General features: G+C 42.1%; 1 protein-coding gene across 1 annotated transcript in view; it reads right to left on the reverse strand.

Moving 5' to 3' along the window:
- Nucleotides 1-19,454, reverse strand: part of NEK10 (NIMA related kinase 10) — a 1,556,164-nt gene that overhangs the window by 1,212,363 nt on the left and 324,347 nt on the right. The window contains exon 8 of the mRNA XM_053715742.1: nucleotides 9,807-9,886. Coding sequence (XP_053571717.1) covers nucleotides 9,807-9,886 — 80 coding nt within the window. The remainder of the gene's footprint in view (nucleotides 1-9,806; nucleotides 9,887-19,454) is intronic.

Consider the following 19,454-nt stretch of genomic DNA (forward strand, 5'->3'; position numbering starts at 1 on the left):
CCTTAATATGATCCAAATGTACTTGAAACTTGAATATGGAGAACTTCAGAGAAGATTTAGACAAAAGGTGATAGAAACCTTACATGTGTACTCCAGAGCTATGACTGAGCTGTCAGGATAAAAGTGTGTGTATATACTCCCTGTATATACTCCCTCCCAGGAGGAACAAGGAGACAAACAATAACATTCAAAGGTTTATTAAAATATATAAAATGAAAACACACCACATATGACAACAAACACAATAGCTTTTAAGGACTAGTCTGCTATTAAGCTGGATCTACGATATAAAAAAACACCAGTTGGAGTTTTTCAGACCGTAGATGTGGCTAAACCTCTTGCTCCAAATTGATATAGGTACTACATCCCACAGTACTTTGCCCATAGTACCCTGTTGAAGTAGCACCCACATTCAACACGTTGGCATAAGTTGCAGCCCCACTGTCTGCTTTGACAGCGGGAAATGCCACCTGGAGAGGGCAGAAGGCATCTGCCTTCATATGGTAAGGGAGCACTGATCTTCAGTCCAGGCAGCAAAAAACTGTTTCAATTATAGACTATAATAACTACATGGGTGGAGTAAACCTTTCAGATCAAATAATTATGAGATGCTTTGCCCCAAGGAAAAACATAAATTATGCTTACCTGATAATTTTATTTCCTTCTGTATGAGGAGAGTCCACAGCATAATTCCTTAATCTTGGGAAATACTGAACCTGGCCACCAGGAGAAGGCAAAGACACCCCAGCCAAAGGCTTAAATACTCCCCCTACTTCCCTCATATCCCAGTCATTCTGCCAAGGGAACAAGGAATAATAGGAGAAATATCAGGGTATAAATGGTGCCAGAAGAGAAAACCTAATTTTGGTCCGACTATCGAAGTATACAGGCAGGGGCCGTGGACTCTCCTCATACAGAAGGAAATTAAATTATCAGGTAAGTATAATTTATGTTTTCCTTCATAATATGAGGAGAGTCCACGGCATCATTCCTTACTGTTGGGAAAACTATACCCAAGCTCTAGAGGACACTGAATGATAACGGGAGGGGTAAAAAAGAGGCAGACCCTAATCTGAGGGCACCACAGCCTGCAAAACCTGTCTCCCAAAAGCTGCTTCAGCCAAAGCAGAAACGTCAAACTTGTAAACTTTATAAAAGGTATGTAAGGAGGACCAGGTAGCCGCCCTACAAATCTGATCTCCATAGAGGCCTTGTTCTTAAAGGCCCAAGAGGAAGCCACTGCTCTAGTGGAATGAGCCGTAATCCTCTGAGGAGGTCTAAGCCCCGCTGACTCATAAACTAAGCGTATAACACTCCTCAACCAAAAAGATAAGGAAGTCGAAGAAGCCTTCAGACCCTTATGCTTCCCAGAGTAGATAACAAACAAGGAAGAAGTTTGTCTAAAATCCTTAGTAGCTTGAAGATAAAACTTAAAAGCTTGAACCACATCCAGATTATGAAGTAAACATTCCTTTGAAGAAGAAGGATTAGGACACAAGGAACGAACCCCAATCTCCTGATTGATTTTGCGATCAGACACAACCTTAGGAAGAAAACCCAAGCAGGTACGTAGGACAGCCTTATACACCAAATAAGGAGGCTCACATTGCAAGGCAGCTATTTCAGAAACTCTGCGTGCCGACGCAATAGCCAATAGAAAAAGAACCTTCCAGGACAACAATTTGATGTCAACCGAATGCATAGGCTCAACGAAGCCCATTGCAAAACCTTAAGAACAAGATTCAAACTCCAAGGTGGAGCATTAGATCTAAACAAAGGTCTGATCCTAATCAGAGCCTTAACGAAAGATTGCACATCAGGAAGCTCTGTGAGCCTCTTGTGCAGCAAAATAGATAGGGCCGAAATCTGTCAACTCAGGGAACTGGCAGAAAGGCCCTTCTGCAGACCCTCCTGGAGAAAAGATATTATCCTGGCAGCCTTAACCTTATGCCAGGCTAAACCACGTTCTTCACACCAGAACAAGTAAGCTCTCCACACCTTATGATAGATGCGACAAGTAACAGGGTAACGAGCCTGAATGAGATTATCAATAACCCTCTCAGAGAAACCTCTCTTGGCTAGGACTAAGCGTTCAATCGCCACGCAGTCAGCCTCAGAGAATCTAGCTTTTGATGAACAAAAGGACCCTGTTCCAGCAGATCCCTGCGACAAGGTAACTTACACAGAGGAGTTGAGGACATCCCCACCAGGTCCGCGAACCACATCCTTCGCGGCCATGATGGAGCAATCAGTATCACTGATGTCTGCTCCTGCTTGATGCGGGCCACTACACGTGGAAGAAGTGGTAACGTGGAAGAAGTGGTAACGGCGGGAAAATGTAAATCAGATTGAACTTTCAAGGCACTGCTAATGCATCTATTAGCTCTGCTTGAGGATCCCTGGACCGCGACCCATATCTGGGTAGCTTGGAATTGAGTAGGGATGCCATGAGATCCATTTCCGGCGTCCACCATTTGTTGCAAATCTCTGCAAATACCTCAGGATGGAGAGACCATTCCCCCGGATGAAAGGATTGTCTGCTGAGGAAATCCACTTCCCAGTTCTCCACACCCGGAATGTGGATCGCTGACAGCGAGCAATTGTGGGCCTCCGCCCACTTCAGAATCCGAGATACTTCCCTCATTGCTAGGGAGCTTCTCGTTCGCCCCTGATGGTTGATGTAAGCCACCAAGGTGTCTGATTGGAATCTGATACACTGGGATGCACCCAGAAGGGGCCAAGCCTTCAGAGCATTGAAGATTGCCTGAAGTTCCAGAATGTTGATCGGGAGGGAGGATTCCTCTCGAGTCCACAGGCCCTGTGCCTTCCTGGCACCCCAAATAGCTCCTCATCCTGATAGACTGGCGGCCGTAGTCACAATCTCCCAGGATGGTTGCAAGAAGGATGTCCCTTGGGACAGGTGATCTGGAGAGAGCCACCAGGAGAGCGATTCTCTCGACCGGTTGTTCAGAGAAATCTGTTGAGACAGATCCGAATAATCGCCGTTCCACTGTCTCAACATGCACAGCTGTAGTGGTCTGAGATTGAATCTGTCAAAAGGAATAATGTCCATGCTGGACACCATGAGACCAATCACCTCCATATACCGAGCCACAGAGGGCCTTAAGGAGGTCTGGTGGGCAAGACAAGCGGAATTTAGCTTGTAACGTCTCTGGTCTGTAAGGAATATCTTCATGGATATGGAGTCTATTATAGTACCTAGGAATTTAACCCTGGTACTGGGAATAAGAGAACTCTTTTCTAAGTTTATCTTCCATCCATGAGATTGAAGAAGAAACAGAAGAAATTTAGAATGGTCTTCTGCCAGACGACAAGATGGTGCTTGAACCAGAATATCGTCCAAGTATGGAGCTACTGCTATAACTCTGGATCTGGCAACTGCAAGCAGAGCCCCTAGAACCTTCATAAAAACTCTTGGAGCAGTAGCTAGACCAAACAAAAGTGATATAAACTGGAAGTGCTGGTCCAGGAATGCAAACCTTAGGAACTTGAAGTGTTCCTTGTGGATTGGAACGTGAAGGTAAGCATCCTTCAGATCGATAGTGGTCATGAACTGTCCTTCCTGAACTAAGGGAAGGATGGACTTTATTGTCTCCATCTTGAACGAGGGGACAGATAGGAATTTGTTTAAGCACTTTAGGTCTAGAATTGGGCGGAAAGTGCCCTCCTTCTTTGGGACCGAAAAAAGGTTTGAATAGCATCCTAAACATCTTTCTGTGAGAGGTACCGGGACAATGACTCCTAGGGAGGATAGATCCCTCACGCACCCCAGAAAGGATTCTCTCTTTTCTGGCCTGAAAGGCAGGTTTGATAGGAGGAATCTGCCCCTGGGTGGATGAGACTTGAAACCTATCTTGTATCCCTGAGCGATGACCTCCAGGAGCCACGGGTCGTGCACGTCCCCAAACCAAGCACCTGAAAAGAGAGACAGTCTGCCCCCTACATGATCGAGAACCGGATCGGGGGCCGCCCCTTCATGCCGACTTTGTCTTGGCGGGCTTCTTGCTCTACTTGGATTTTTCCAGGACTGAGCCGGGTTCCAAGTACTCTTGGATTGTTTGGGGTTTGCAGAGGGCTGCTGACGTTGGGATATATCAGAACAAAAGGAACGAAAATTAAGAAATTGTCCCTTAGGCTTGTTCCTCTTATCCTAAAAAGGCACCTTTGCCTCCAGTAACCATGGAGATAATGTAGTCCAGGCCTGGACCAAATAAAATCTTTCCCTTAAAGGGGAGGGAAAAAAGTCTGGACTTAGAAATCATGTCTGCAGATCAGGACATTAGCCAGAGTGCCCTATGGGCTTGAACAGAAAAACCTGAAGCCCTAGCATTCAGGTGAATAATTAGCATATTTGCATCACAAATAAAAGAATTAGCAACCCTTAAGGCCTTAATTCTTTCCTGGATCACGTAGAGGGGACCTTCCACCTCAATCAACTCAGATAAGGAGTCGCACCAGTAGGTAGCCGCTCCAGCAACCGCAGCAACAGCTGCTGCCGGTTGAAACAAATATCCCGTATGTTGAAACATCTTTCTTAACAGAGTTTCTATCTTCTTATCTATGGGCTCTTTGAACGACGAACTATCCTCAAGCGGGATAGTAGTGCATTTAGCAAGCGCAGAGATAGCGCCATCCACCTTGGGGATGGAACCCCACAACTCTAATTGAGAGTCCAGGACCGGGAACAATTTCTTAAAGGAAGACGAAGGGGAAAAGGAAGAACCAATCCTTTCCCATTCATTCTTAATAATGTTCGCCATTAGCATGTTGCGCTTAGCAGGGCGAGGTAAAGCACTAAAGGTCACAGACACCGCCGTTTGTAACTGCGCAGTAAAGTCTGGCGGTAAAAATCCCCCTCCAAATGGAGGATTAGGAGTGCTACGGGAAGCTGCATGTGTATTAGGAGATGACTGTATGGGGCGGAGACTCCTCAGGGGTGGAAGGCTCAGTGGTATCAAACATATTAACCTTCTTTGACATGATTACTTTATCAAGGCATGTGTAGATATTAACCCTTGATTCCATACAGATAAAAGGAGCCACACTGTGACCCTGTCTTCTGGCGTTATAATATGTGTAAAATTAAAACGATCTTACCAGAATCTATGCAGTGGAACATAAACACAGCCTCTTAAGTGTGACAGTCTTATAGCATCTCTCCTGACATGGACTTGAGTGATGGAAGCAGGCAGTGAAACTCGTCAACACTGATTGCTTAGGAGCTGTTAATACGAGTCTGGATGGGTTCGCAGAAAGACTCTCCCTGCATCTCCAGACTCTAACTTTCGTCAAAGCTCTCACTGAGAGGCTGACAAGACTATTTAAAACTCCAGTCCCATTTTAAAGGGCAGATATCCTTCATAAGGAACTACTCTGAATCTTCTGACACTTCTCTGCCCACCTCCTGTGACGAAAGGCAAAGAATGACTGGAATATGAGGGAAGTAGGGGGAGTATTTAAGCCTTTGGCTGGGGTGTCTTTGCCTCCTTCTGGTGGCCAGGTTCAGTATTTCCCAACAGTAAGGAATGATGTGGTGGACTCTCCTCATATTAAGAAGGAAACCAAAATTTAGTAGAATAAAAAATGAAGTCCATTTGATTCAAATAACACTTTTTAATTCATTTGTACTTTATAGATCAGCTGCATCATCTAACAAGCTCTTTACCAGTTAGAAGTAATAACCAAATTTTGCTTTGTAAATGCAGAAACTCCCCAAAATGTACAATGTGAGGACATTGTTAGACTATCAGGAAGACATTTTCCCAGGTCACAGAAACTATGTAGAGTCTGTTACAAAAGGGGAGTGAGAAAAATTCCCATCACCACTGTGTTTCATGCCCTTCAAAACCTGGTCTGAGCCTCAAAGACTGGTTTGAAATTTACCAGTTTTCAAATACTAGTAAAACCCCCATTTAGGAAATATTCTAATTCTATGCTGTGTGCAAATTTTATTTAAAAAAAAAAAAAAAAATAGCAAAAAGAGAAAAGATACGCTTTCTCCAAGTAAAGTCAAATGCTGGAACAAAAGATTATTCAGGAAAGTCCAAAACAGTAAATGCTTGTATAAAGTTAAGGGGTCACGGTCAGGAGGCGTTCCTGTCTGTGATCCCTTAACTTTATACAAGCATTTACTGTTTTGGACTTTCCTGAATAAACTTTTGTTCCAGCATTTGACTTTACTTGGAGACCGCGTATCTTTTCTCTTTTTGCTATTTTGTCTTATAGCGGTTGGGTATACCACTTACGGATCCGCTGCCCTGCTTGCTCCTCCTATCAAGGACACACGTTTTCTCTCTCACCAGTGTTCAGCTCCCGTTCAAGTGCCTAGCAACGTCTATGTCATCGGGGACGCACCAGGAGGCGCGCCATACCACGCTCACGACCGAATCTCTACACACACCAGGAAGAACACACAAGCTGCATCCCCCCGGGAAAGGTCTCATCGCCAGTCCGTGAGGAAGTACAGAAGTGCGTCCAGGCACCCCACCAGATCAGTGGAGGGTAAGAGATAACGGCCCACAAACACTACCATAGTAACTTGTTGATGTCTACTTATTGACACCAGGAGCGTATTAGACACTATTAAGGAACTTTCTTAGAGAGAGACGTTGTGTGCTGTAGGATTTGGACATTATTACTACATTGACTATTTGCCCATTACACTAGTTTTTTTTTGGACACAAATACCTCTATTAGAGATTTCTTAATATATACTCATTGAATATTAGAGGTTTTTGTTTATAACTGAACACCCTGTTTGTTGTGCATTAACAAATAATTTTATTGACAATCCCCTATTTTATTTCATTTTATCATAAAGGTCCTAAAATAACATCACAGCAAAGAAGTCATTAACCCTTTGCTCGAACAATTGTCTTATGATTGTACAAGTTATGTATAAATTATTTCAGTAAGAAACCCATAATTTTCCACCCAAAATTATTGCATTTGGCATTTATCCGACTTCCAGCTCTTGCTATAAAATATACTAAAATTGGCCAAGATCAATACCTTGGGTTGTCTACTCTTAAAATATTTATATATAGTTTATTTGGGCAGTTATGCAATAAGAAGTAAGCTATTAACCTGCCTGAACGCATGTAGCAATCCCCTTCCAGAACTATGATTCACAGCTGAAATCAAAGGCCTTCTAATTACCAAAAATAATGACAAGCCCATACAAGTCTGCTATTTCTGAGCTAAGGGGATCCCAGGGAAGCTTTTCAAGCATTTGTTTTATAACTTCACAAGTTGCGTGTAAATAGTTTTAGCGAGAAACTAAACGTTTGTGAAAAATGTTGGCATAAAATATGCCAAAATGGGCCTAGATCAATACCATGGGTTGTCCACTTTATGTTGGTTGTCTTCTTTAAAAGGGGTCAATTTTGAGAATTACAGCTATTAAGCCATTCCAATGGGTCCTGCACTCTTTGCCAAGACATGTCTAAAATTCCTCTTTCACAAGTGTGGTGCACAGGTACAATTAGCGGCCTTTGGATCACCAAAAGCAATGGTAAACCCATAAATGTCAGTTAATTCTGAACAAATGGGATTATAGAGATGCTTTTGCAAGTATTTGTCTTATGATTGTACAAGTTGTGTGTAAATAATGTATGTGAGAATTCCAAAGTTTGTGAAAAAGTTAACAATTTTTTTATATAATCGTATTTTGCATACATCTGATGGCCAAATGATTGTATGAAATATGCTAAAATGGGCCTAGAAGATCAATATTTTTGGTTGTCTACAGGGAGTGCAGAATTATTAGGCAAATTAGTATTTTGACCACATCATCCTCTTTATGCATGTTGTCTTACTCCAAGCTGTATAGGCTCGAAAGCCTACTACCAATTAAGCATATTAGGTGATGTGCATCTCTGTAATGAGAAGGGGTGTGGTCTAATGACATCAACACCCTATATCAGGTGTGCATAATTATTAGGCAACTTCCTTTCCTTTGGCAAAATGGGTCAAAAGAAGGACTTGACAGGCTCAGAAAAGTCAAAAATAGTGAGATATCTTGCAGAGGGATGCAGCACTCTTAAAATTGCAAAGCTTCTGAAGCGTGATCATCGAACAATCAAGCGTTTCATTCAAAATAGTCAACAGGGTCGCAAGAAGCGTGTGGAAAAACCAAGGCACAAAATAACTGCCCATGAACTGAGAAAAGTCAAGCGTGCAGCTGCCAAGATGCCACTTGCCACCAGTTTGGCCATATTTCAGAGCTGCAACATCACTGCAGTGCCCAAAAGCACAAGGTGTGCAATACTCAGAGACATGGCCAAGGTAAGAAAGGCTGAAAGACGACCACCACTGAACAAGACACACAAGCTGAAACGTCAAGACTGGGCCAAGAAATATCTCAAGACTGATTTTTCTAAGGTTTTATGGACTGATGAAATGAGAGCGAGTCTTGATGGGCCAGATGGATGGGCCCGTGGCTGGATTGGTAAAGGGCAGAGAGCTCCAGTCCAACTCAGACGCCAGCAAGGTGGAGGTGGAGTACTGGTTTGGGCTGGTATCATCAAAGATGAGCTTGTGGGGCCTTTTCGGGTTGAGGATGGAGTCAAGCTCAACTCCCAGTCCTACTGCCAGTTTCTGGAAGACACCTTCTTCAAGCAGTGGTACAGGAAGAAGTCTGCATCCTTCAAGAAAAACATGATTTTCATGCAGGACAATGCTCCATCACACACGTCCAAGTACTCCACAGCGTGGCTGGCAAGAAAGAAGAAAATCTAATGACATGGCCTCCTTGTTCACCTGATATGAACCCCATTGAGAACCTGTGGTCCATCATCAAATGTGAGATTTACAAGGAGGGAAAACTGTACACCTCTCTGAACAGTGTCTGGGAGGCTGTGGTTGCTGCTGCACGCAATGTTGATGGTGAACAGATCAAAACACTGACAGAATCCATGGATGGCAGGCTTTTGAGTGTCCTTGCGAAGAAAGGTGGCTATATTAGTCACTGATTTGTTTTTGAATGTCAGAAATGTATATTTGTGAATGTTGAGATGTTATATTGGTTTCACTGGTAAAAATAAATAATTGAAATGGGTATATATTTGTTTTTTGTTAAGTTGCCTAATAATTATGCACAGTAATAGTCACCTGCACACACAGATATCCCCCTAAAATAGCTATAACTAAAACAAACTAAAAACTACTTCCAAACTATTCAGCTTTGATATTAATGAGTTTTTTGGGTTCATTGAGAACATGGTTGTTCAATAATAAAATTAATCCTCAAAAATACAACTTGCCTAATAATTCTGCACTCCCTGTACTTTTAAAATATATAAATATCTTTGTGGTCAATTTTGAGCATTTGGGCAGGTCTGCTATAATAAATGAGAGTTACTGCATTGCATCCTTTTAGAGCATGGTATACATAGCTCAGCTGCAGATAAAAACCTTAAAATTATAAAAATAAATATGAAAGCTCCTCCTGAATGGAAGTGTATACACACACTTTTATCCTGAGAGCACAGTCAGCTCTGAATTACGTGAGTAAGGTTTTTATCACCTTTTGTCTAAATCCATAAGGAATTTCAATATACTGATTTCTTTCTTCTCAGAGTTTCTCTATATTCAATCTCTAAGTACAATTGGATCCCATTAAGGACTTTTTGTTAAAGTGCACAGTGTTACTTACTCACAAATGTTCATTCTCAAATATGGATTTCCTCTTAATTTTAACTCAGAACCTTTCCATATTAAAACAGTCTTCAATATAGTTATTCTTCAGCATTTGAAAGTTCTGTATAATCATAATATTTACTCACCTTTCAGCTAAACTTGTAAGAGCAAGCAGAGCCCCAAGTATCACATTACTATCTCTGGCTACCAGTAACTTTACTAGTGTCTAGAAAACAGAAAAATATAACAAATCAAATGCAGAACTTTAATAGTGGATGTTTCTGTGTTCAATAAACTAACTCTTGTTTGTGTCAGGCTTGTGGAGGCGTGTCCTTCTTCCCCAGGATAGCTGTATAAATGATCCATCTCATAAATAAATGTCAACTTCAGTTTATAATTTAAACAACTACTGTAATATTTTTAATTGCAGCTTATTCATGTGCATGCTAGAAATATTTTGAATCAAACACTCCTTTAACACAACCTTTCATTAAGCTCTCTTGCACCAACACATAAGTCAGCCAATATTCTTGTGCAATTTTGTTGCTTTCCTTCTAGAACTGCCTTCATCCTTCAAATTCAACTTAACAGCAGAAATTCATTAAAATCTGTTTGTGAACCTAATATTTTTTTGTAAAACTTGCACAATACAAAGAGTTTGTATCTGACCCATCTTCCCTTCTGTTAGTTGCAAGTGACTCTCCATTATAGCCAATGGAGCAGATCTACTGTGAAGGATACCAGCATCACAAAAAACATAATTTATGCTTACCTGATAAATGTATTTCTCTTGTGAAGTATCGAGTCCACGGATACATCCATACTTGTGGGATATTTTCCTTCCCTACAGGAAGTGGCAAAGAGAGCACCCACAGCAGAGCTGTCTATATAGCTCCTCCCTTAGCTCCACCCCCAGTCATTCGACCGAAGGCTAGGAAGAAAAAGGAGAAACTATAGGGTGCAGTGGTGACTGAAGTTTTTTAAATAAAAATATATTGCCTGTCTTAATAAACAGGGCGGGCCGTGGACTCGATACATCACAAGAGAAATAAATTTATCAGGTAAGCATAAATTATCTTTTCTCTTGTAAGATGTATCGAGTCCACGGATTCATCCATACTTGTGGGATACCAATACCAAAGCTTTAGGACACGGATGAAGGGAGGGACAAGACAGGGACCTTAAACGGAAGGCACCACTGCTTGTAGAACCTTTCTCCCAAAAATAGCCTCCGAAGAAGCAAAAGTATCGAATTTGTAAAATTTGGAAAAAGTATGAAGCGATGACCAAGTCACCGCCTTACAAATCTGTTCAACAGAAGACTCATTTTTAAAAGCCCATCAGGAAGCCACTGCTCTAGTAGAAGTAATTCTTTCAGGAGGCTGCTGTCCAGCAGTCTCATAAGCCAAACGGAGGATGCTTTTCAGCCAAAAGGAAAGAGGTAGCCGTAGCCTTTTGACCTCTCCGTTTACCAGAATAAACAACAAACAATGAAGATGTTTGACGGAAATCTTTAGTTGCTTGTAAGTAGAACCACATCAAGATTGTGCAACAGACGTTTCTTCTTTGAGGAAGGATTAGGACACAGTGAAGGAACAACAATCTCCTGATTGATATTCCTATTAGAAACAACCTTAGGAAGAAACCCAGGTTTGGTACGCAAAACCACCTTATCTGCATGGAAAACAAGGTAAGGTGAATCACACTGTAAAGCAGATAACTCAGAAACTCTTCGAGCCGAAGAGATAGCTACTAAAAACAAAACTTTCCAAGATAGAAGCTTAATATCTATGGAATGCATAGGTTCAAACGGAACCCCTTGAAGAACTTTAAGAACTAAGTTTAGGCTCCATAGTGGAGCAACAGGTTTAAATACAGGCTTGATCCTGACCAAGGCCTGACTAAATGCTTGAACTTGCCAGACGTTTGTGCAAAAGAACAGACAAAGCAGATATGTGTCCTTTTAACAAACTAGCTGATAATCCCTTCTCCAATCCTTCTTGGAGAAAAGACAATATTCTAGGAATCCAAATCTTACTTCATGAGTAACCCTTGGATTCACACCAATAAAAATATTTGCGCCAAATCTTATGATAAATCTTCCTGGCGACAGGCTTTCTAGCTTGAATCAGGGTATCAATGACTGACTCAGAGAAACCACACTTTGATAGAATCAGGCGTTCAATCTCCAAGCAGTCAGACGCAGAGAAATTAGATTTGGAAGAGTGAATGGACCTTGGATTAGAAGGTCCTGCCTCATTGGCAGACACCACGGTGGAACCGATGACATATCCACTAGGTCTGCATACCAAGTCCTGCGTGGCCACGCAGGTGCTATCAGAATCACTGAAGCCCTCTCCTGCTTGATTCTGGCAACCAGACGTGGAAGGAGAGGAAACGGTGGAAATACATAGGCCAGATTGAAGGACCAGGGCACTGCTAGAGCATCTATCAGTACCGCCTGGGGATCCCAGGACCTGGACCCGTAACAAGGAAGTTTGGCATTCTGTCGGGACGCCATCAGATCCAATTCTGGTGTGCCCCATAGCTGAGTCAGCTGGGAAAATACCTCCAGATGGAGCTCCCACTCCCCCGGATGAAAAGTCTGACGACTTAGGAAATCCGCCTCCCAGTTCTCTACTCCTGGGATATGGATTGCTGAGAGATGGCAAGAGTAATAGTCCGCCCATCGGATTATTTTGGTTACCTCCATCATTGCTAGAGAACTCCGTGTTCCTCCTTGATGATTGATATAAGCTACAGTTGTGAAGTTGTCCGACTGAAATCTGATGAATTTGGCTGAGGCCACACCTGAAGCACATTGAATATCGCTCTCAGTTCTAGATTGTTTATCGGGAGGAGAGTTTCCTCCTGAGACCATAAGCCCTGTGCTTTCAGGGAGTTCCAGACTGCACCCCAGCCTAGTAGGCTGGCATCTGTCGTTACTATGAGCCACTCTGGCTTGCGGAAACACATTCCCTGAGACAGGTGGTCCTGAGACAACCACCAGAAAAGAGAATCTCTAGTTTCCTGGTCCAGATTTATTTGAGGAGATAAATCTGCATAATCCCCATTCCACTGTTTGAGCATGCATAGTTGCAGTGGTCTGAGGTGTAGGCGGGCAAAAGGAACTATGTCCATTGCCGCTACCATGAGTCCGATTACCTCCATGCACTGAGCCACTGATGGCCGAGAAATGGAATGAAGAGCTCGGCAAGTGGTTAAGTGTTTTGATTTTCTGACCTCTGTCAGAAATATTTTCATTTCTACAGAGTCTATCAGAGTCCCTTGGAAGGAAACTCTTGTGAGAGGGAAGAGAGAACTCTTTTTTATATTCACCTTCCACCCGTGAGATCTCAGAAAAACCAACACAATGTCCGTGTGAGACTTCGCTAGTTGGAAAGTCGGCGCCTGAATTAAGATGTCGTCTAGATAAGGCGCCACTGCTATGCCCCGCGGCCTTAGCACCGCCAAAAGGGACCCTAGCACTTTTGTGAAAATTCTGGGAGCCGTGGCCAACCCGAAGGGAAGGGCCATGAACTGGAAATGCCTGTCCAGAAAGGCAAATCTGAGGAATTGATGATGATCTCTGTGAATAGGGATGTGTAGATACGCATCCTGTAAGTCCACGGTAGTCATATATTGACCCTCCTGGATCATTGGTAGAATGGTCCGAATAGTCTCCATCTTGAATGATGGTACTCTTAGGAATTTGTTTAGAATTTTGAGATCCAAGATTGGTCTGAAAGTTCCCTCTTTTTTGGTAACCACAAACAGGTTTGAGTAAAACCTTAGCCCTTGTTCCTCTTTTGGAACTGGGTGGATCACTCCCATGGTATGTAGGTCTTCTACACAGCATAAGAACGCCTCTCTCTTTGTCTGGTTTGCAGACAATTGAGAAATGTGAAATCTCCCCCGGGGGGGGGGGGGGGGGAGTCTTTGAAGTCCAGAAGATATCCCTGGGACACAATTTCTAAAGCCCAGGAATCGTGAACATCTCTTGCCCAAGCCTGAGCGAAGAAAGAGAGTCTGCCCCCGACTAGATCGGGTCGGAGGCTACCCCTTCATGCTGTCTTAGAGGCAGCTGCAGGCTTCTTGGCCTGTTTACCCTTGTTCCAAGCCTGGTTAGGTCTGCAGACTGACTTGGATTGGGCAAAATTCCCCTCTTGCTTTGCAGCAGAGGAAACTGAAGTGGGACCACCCTTGAAGTTCTGAAAGGAAAGAAAATTATTTTGTTTGGTCCTCATTTTATTTGTTTTATCCTGAGGGAGGGCATGGCCTTTCCCTCCAGTGATGTCTGAAATAATCTCTTTCAGTTCAGGCCCGAATAGGGTCTTTCCTTTGAAAGGGATGTTCAAAAGTTTCGATTTTGATGACACATCCGCAGACCAGGACTTAAGCCATAACACTCTGCGTGCTAAAATGGCAAAACCTGAATTCTTTGCCACTAATTTAGCCAGTTGGAAAGCGGCATCTGTAATGAAAGAATTAGCCAACTTAAGGGCCTTAATTCTGTCCATAATCTCCTCTAATGGAGTCTCCATCTGAAGAGCCTCAAACCAGAAAGCAGCTGCAGTAGTTACAGGAACAATGCACGCAATAGGTTGGAGAAGAAAACCTTGATGAACAAAAATTTTCTTCAGGAGACCCTCTAATTTTTTATCCATAGGATCTTTGAAAGCACAACTGTCTTTGATATGTATAGTTGTACGCTTAGCCAGAGTAGAAATAGCTCCCTCCACCTTAGGAACTGTCTGCCACGAGTCCCGCATGGTGTCAGATATGGGAAACATTTTCTTAAAAACAGGAGGGGGGGCGAGCGGAATACCTGGTCTATCCCACGCCTTAGTAACAATATTCACAATCCTCTTAGGGACTGGAAAAACATCAGTGTAAACAGGAACCTCTAAGTATTTGTCCATTGAACACAATTTCTCTGGGACCACTATAGGGTCCCAATCATCTAGAGTCGCTAATACCTCCCTGAGCAATAAGCGGAGGTGTTCAAGCTTAAATTTAAAGGCCGTCATATCAGAATCTGTCTGAGGGAGCGTCTTTCCTGAATCAAAAATTTCTCCCTCAGATAACAAATCCCTTATCCCTACCTCAGAACATTGTGAGGGTATATCAGATACGGCTACTAAAGCGTCAGACGGCTCAGCATTTGTTCTTAACCCAGAGCTGTCACGCTTTCCTTGCAAACCAGGCAGTTTAGATAAAACCTCAGTGAGGGTTGTATTCATAACTGTGGCCATGTCTTGTAAAGTAAATGAATTTGACGCACTAGAGGTACTTGGCGTCACTTGTGCGGGCATTACTGGTTGTGACACTTGGGGAGAGCTAGATGGCAAACCCTCATTCTCTTCTGTCTGAGAATCATCTATGGCATTATTTTTAAGTGCTAAAATATGCTCTTTATAATTTATAGACATATCAGTGCAAGTGGGACACATTCTAAGAGGGGGTTCCACAATGGCTTCTAAACACATTGAACAAGGATTTTCCTTGATGTCAGACATGTTAAACAGGCTAGTAATGCAACAAGCAAGCTTGGAGAACACTTTATTCAATGAAAAACAACACTTTCAAAAAATGGTACTGTGCCTTTAAGAGAAAAAAACATGTACACTTTCTGCAAAACTGCTCAAAAATGTCACAAATCTTACGAATTTTTTACAGCATATTTAGTAAGCCTTAGTAAGGTTGCACCACTAGTAAGATTGAGATTAACCCCTTAGTTACCAAATCGGATTGACAAAAGTCTAAAAATCCGGAAATATATAGTCAGCACCTTGCCACAGCTCTGCTGTGGCGCCTACCTGCCCTTAGGGGTTGACATTGGGGGAATAAAGCTTCGTTTGGGCTCCTAAACTGCTTCAGGACCCTCCTGTGTTGAAGCTTGCTATCCAGAAGTAAAAACAAATGCGCAACTAAGGCGCAAAAACATAATTTATGTAAGAACTTACCTGATAAATTCATTTCTTTCATATTAGCAAGAGTCCATGAGCTAGTGACGTATGGGATATACATTCCTACCAGGAGGGGCAAAGTTTCCCAAACCTCAAAATGCCTATAAATACACGCCTCACCACACCCACAAATCATTTTAACGCATAGCCAAGAAGTGGGGTGAGAAGAAAAAAGTGCGAAAGCATAAAAAATAAGGAATTGGAATAATTGTGCTTTATACAAAAAAAATCATAACCACCACAAAAAGGGTGGGCCTCATGGACTCTTGCTAATATGAAAGAAATTAATTTATCAGGTAAGTTCTTACATAAATTATGTTTTCTTTCATGTAATTAGCAAGAGTCCATGAACTAGTGACGTATGGGATAATGACTACCCAAGATGTGGATCTTCCACGCAAGAGTCACTAGAGAGGGAGGGATAAAATAAAGACAGCCAATTCCGCTGAAAATAATCCACACCCAAAATAAAGTTTAAATCTTATAATGAAAAAAACTGAAATTATAAGCAGAAGAATCAAACTGAAACAGCTGCCTGAAGTACTTTTCTACCAAAAACTGCTTCAGAAGAAGAAAACACATCAAAATGGTAAAATTTAGTAAAAGTATGCAAAGAAGACCAAGTTGCTGCTTTGCAAATCTGATCAACCGAAGCTTCATTCCTAAACGCCCAGGAAGTAGAAACTGACCTAGTAGAATGAGCTGTAATCCTTTGAGGCGGAGTTTTACCCGACTCGACATAAGCATGATGAATTAAAGATTTCAACCAAGATGCCAAAGAAATGGCAGAGGCCTTCTGACCTTTCCTAGAACCGGAAAAGATAACAAATAGACTAGAAGTCTTTCGGAAATTCTTAGTAGCTTCAACATATTTCAAAGCTCTAACTACATCCAAAGAATGCAATGATCTCTCCTTAGAATTCTTAGGATTAGGACACAATGAAGGAACCACAATTTCTCTACTAATGTTGTTAGAATTCACAACCTTAGGTAAAAATTTAAAAGAAGTTCGCAACACCGCCTTATCCTGATGAAAAATCAGAAAGGGAGACTCACGAGAAAGAGCAGATAATTCAGAAGCTCTTCTACCAGAAGAGATGGCCAAAAGAAACAAAACTTTCCAAGAAAGTAATTTAATGTCCAGTGAATGCATAGGTTCAAACGGAGGAGCTTGAAGAGCCCCCAGAACCAAATTCAAACTCCAAGGAGGAGAAATTGATTTAATAACAGGTTTTATACGAACCAAAGCTTGTACAAAACAATGAATATCAGGAAGATTAGCAATCTTTCTGTGAAAAAGAACAGAAAGAGCAGAGATTTGTCCTTTCAAGGAACTTGCAGACAAACCTTTATCCAAACCATCCTGAAGAAACTAAAATTCTCAGAATTCTAAAAGAATGCCAGGAAAAATGATGAGAAAGACACCAAGAAATGTAAGTCTTCCAAACTCGATAATATATCTTCCTAGATACAGATTTACGAGCCTGTAACATAGTATTAATCACAGAGTCAGAGAAACCTCTTTGACTAAGAATCAATCGTTCAATCTCCATACCTTCAAATTTAAGGATTTTAGATCCTGATGGAAAAAAGGACCTTGTGACAAAAGGTCTGGTCTTAACGGAAGAGTCCACGGTTGGCAAGAGGCCATCTGGACAAGATCCGCATACCAAAACCTGTGAGGCCATGCTGGAGCCACCAGCAGAACAAACGAGCATTCCTTCAGAATCTTGGAGATTACTCTTGGAAGAAGAACTAGAGGCGGAAAGATATAGGCAGGATGGTACTTCCAAGGAAGTGACAATGCATCCACTGCTTCCGCCTGAGGATCCCTGGATCTGGACAGATACCTGGGAAGTTTCTTGTTTAGATGAGAAGCCATCAGATGTATTTCTGGAAGTCCCCACATTTGAACAATCTGAAGAAATACCTCTGGGTGAAGAGACCATTCGCCCGGATGTAACGTTTGGCGACTGAGATAATCCGCTTCCCAATTGTCTATACCTGGGATATGAACCGCAGAAACTAGACAGGAGCTGGATTCCGCCCATACCAGTATTCAAGATACTTCTTTCATAGCCAGAGGACTGTGAGTCCCTCCTTGATGATTGATATATGCCACAGTTGTGACATTGTCTGTCTGAAAACAAATGAACGATTCTCTCTTTAGAAGAGGCCATGACTGAAGAGCTCTGAAAATTGCACGGAGTTCCAAAATATTGATTGGTAATCTCACCTCCTGAGATTCCCAAACCCCTTGTGTTGTCAGAGACCCCCAAACAGCTCCCCAACCTGTCAGACTTGCATCTGTTGAAATTACAGTCCAGGTCGGAAGAACAAAAGAAGCCCCCTGAACTAAACAATGGTGATCTGTCCACCACGTCAGAGAGTGTCGTACAATCGGTTTTAAAGATATAATTTGAGATATCTTTGTGTAATCCCTGCACCACTGGTTCAGCATACAGAGCTGAAGAGGTCGCATGTGAAAACGAGCAAAGGGGATCGCGTCCGATGCAGCAGTCATAAGACCTAGAATTTCCATGCATAAGGCTACCGAAGGGAATAATTGAGACTGAAGGTTTCGACAAGCTGAAATCAATTTTAGACGTCTCTTGTCTGTCAGAGACAGAGTCATGGACACTGAATCTATCTGGAAACCTAAAAAGGTTACCCTTGTCTGAGGAATCGATGAACTTTTTGGTAAATTGATCCTCCAACCATGATCTCGAAGAAACAATACAAGTCGATTCGTATGAGATTCTGCTAAATGTGAAGACTGAGCAAGTACCAAGATATCATCCAAATAAGGAAATACCACAATACCCTGTTCTCTGATTACAGATAGTAGGGCACCGAGAACCTTTGTAAAAATCCTTGGAGCTGTTGCTAGGCCAAACGGCAGAGCCACAAACTGGAAATGCTTGTCTAGGAAAGAGAATCTCAGAAACTGAAAGTGATCTGGATGAATCGGAATATGCAGATATGCATCCTGTAAATCTATTGTGGACATATAATGCCCTTGCTGAACAAAAGGCAGGATAGTCCTTACAGTTACCATTTTGAATGTTGGTATCCTTACATAACGATTCAATATTTTTAAATCCAGAACTGATCTGAAGGAATTCTCCTTCTTTGGTACAATGAAGAGATTTGAATAAAACCCCAGTCCCTGTTCCAGAACTGGAACTGGCATAATTACTCCAGCCAACTCTAGATCTGAAACACATTTCAGAAATGCTTGAGCCTTCGCTGGATTTACTGGGACATGGGAAAGAAAAAATCTTTTTGCAGGAGGCCTTATCTTGAAGCCAATTCTGTACCCTTCTGAAACAATGTTCTGAATCCAAAGATTGTGGATTGAATTGATCCAAATTTCTTTGAAAAATCGTAATCTGCCCCCTACCAGCTGGGCTGGAATGAGGGCCGCACCTTCATGTGGACTTTGGAGCTGGCTTTGGTTTTCTAAAAGGCTTGGATTTATTCCAGACTGGAGATGGTTTCCAAACTGATACCGCTCCTGTGGGTGAAGGATCAGGCTTTTGTTCCTTATTGTGACGAAAGGAACGAAAACTATTATTAGACCTAAATTTACCTTTAGATTTTTTTATCCTGTGGTAAAAAAGTTCCTTTCCCTCCAGTAACAGTTGAGATAATAGAATCCAACTGTGAACCAAATAATTTATTACCCTGGAAAGAAAGGGAAAGCAAAGTTGACTTAGAAGACATATCCGCATTCCAAGTTTTAAGCCATAAAGCTCTTCTAGCTAAAATGGCTAGAGACATATACCTGACATCAACCCTAATGATATCAAAGATGGCATCACA

This window comes from Bombina bombina, chromosome 5, assembly GCF_027579735.1.
Source record: "Bombina bombina isolate aBomBom1 chromosome 5, aBomBom1.pri, whole genome shotgun sequence".
In the NCBI taxonomy this organism is placed as follows: domain Eukaryota; kingdom Metazoa; phylum Chordata; class Amphibia; order Anura; family Bombinatoridae; genus Bombina; species Bombina bombina.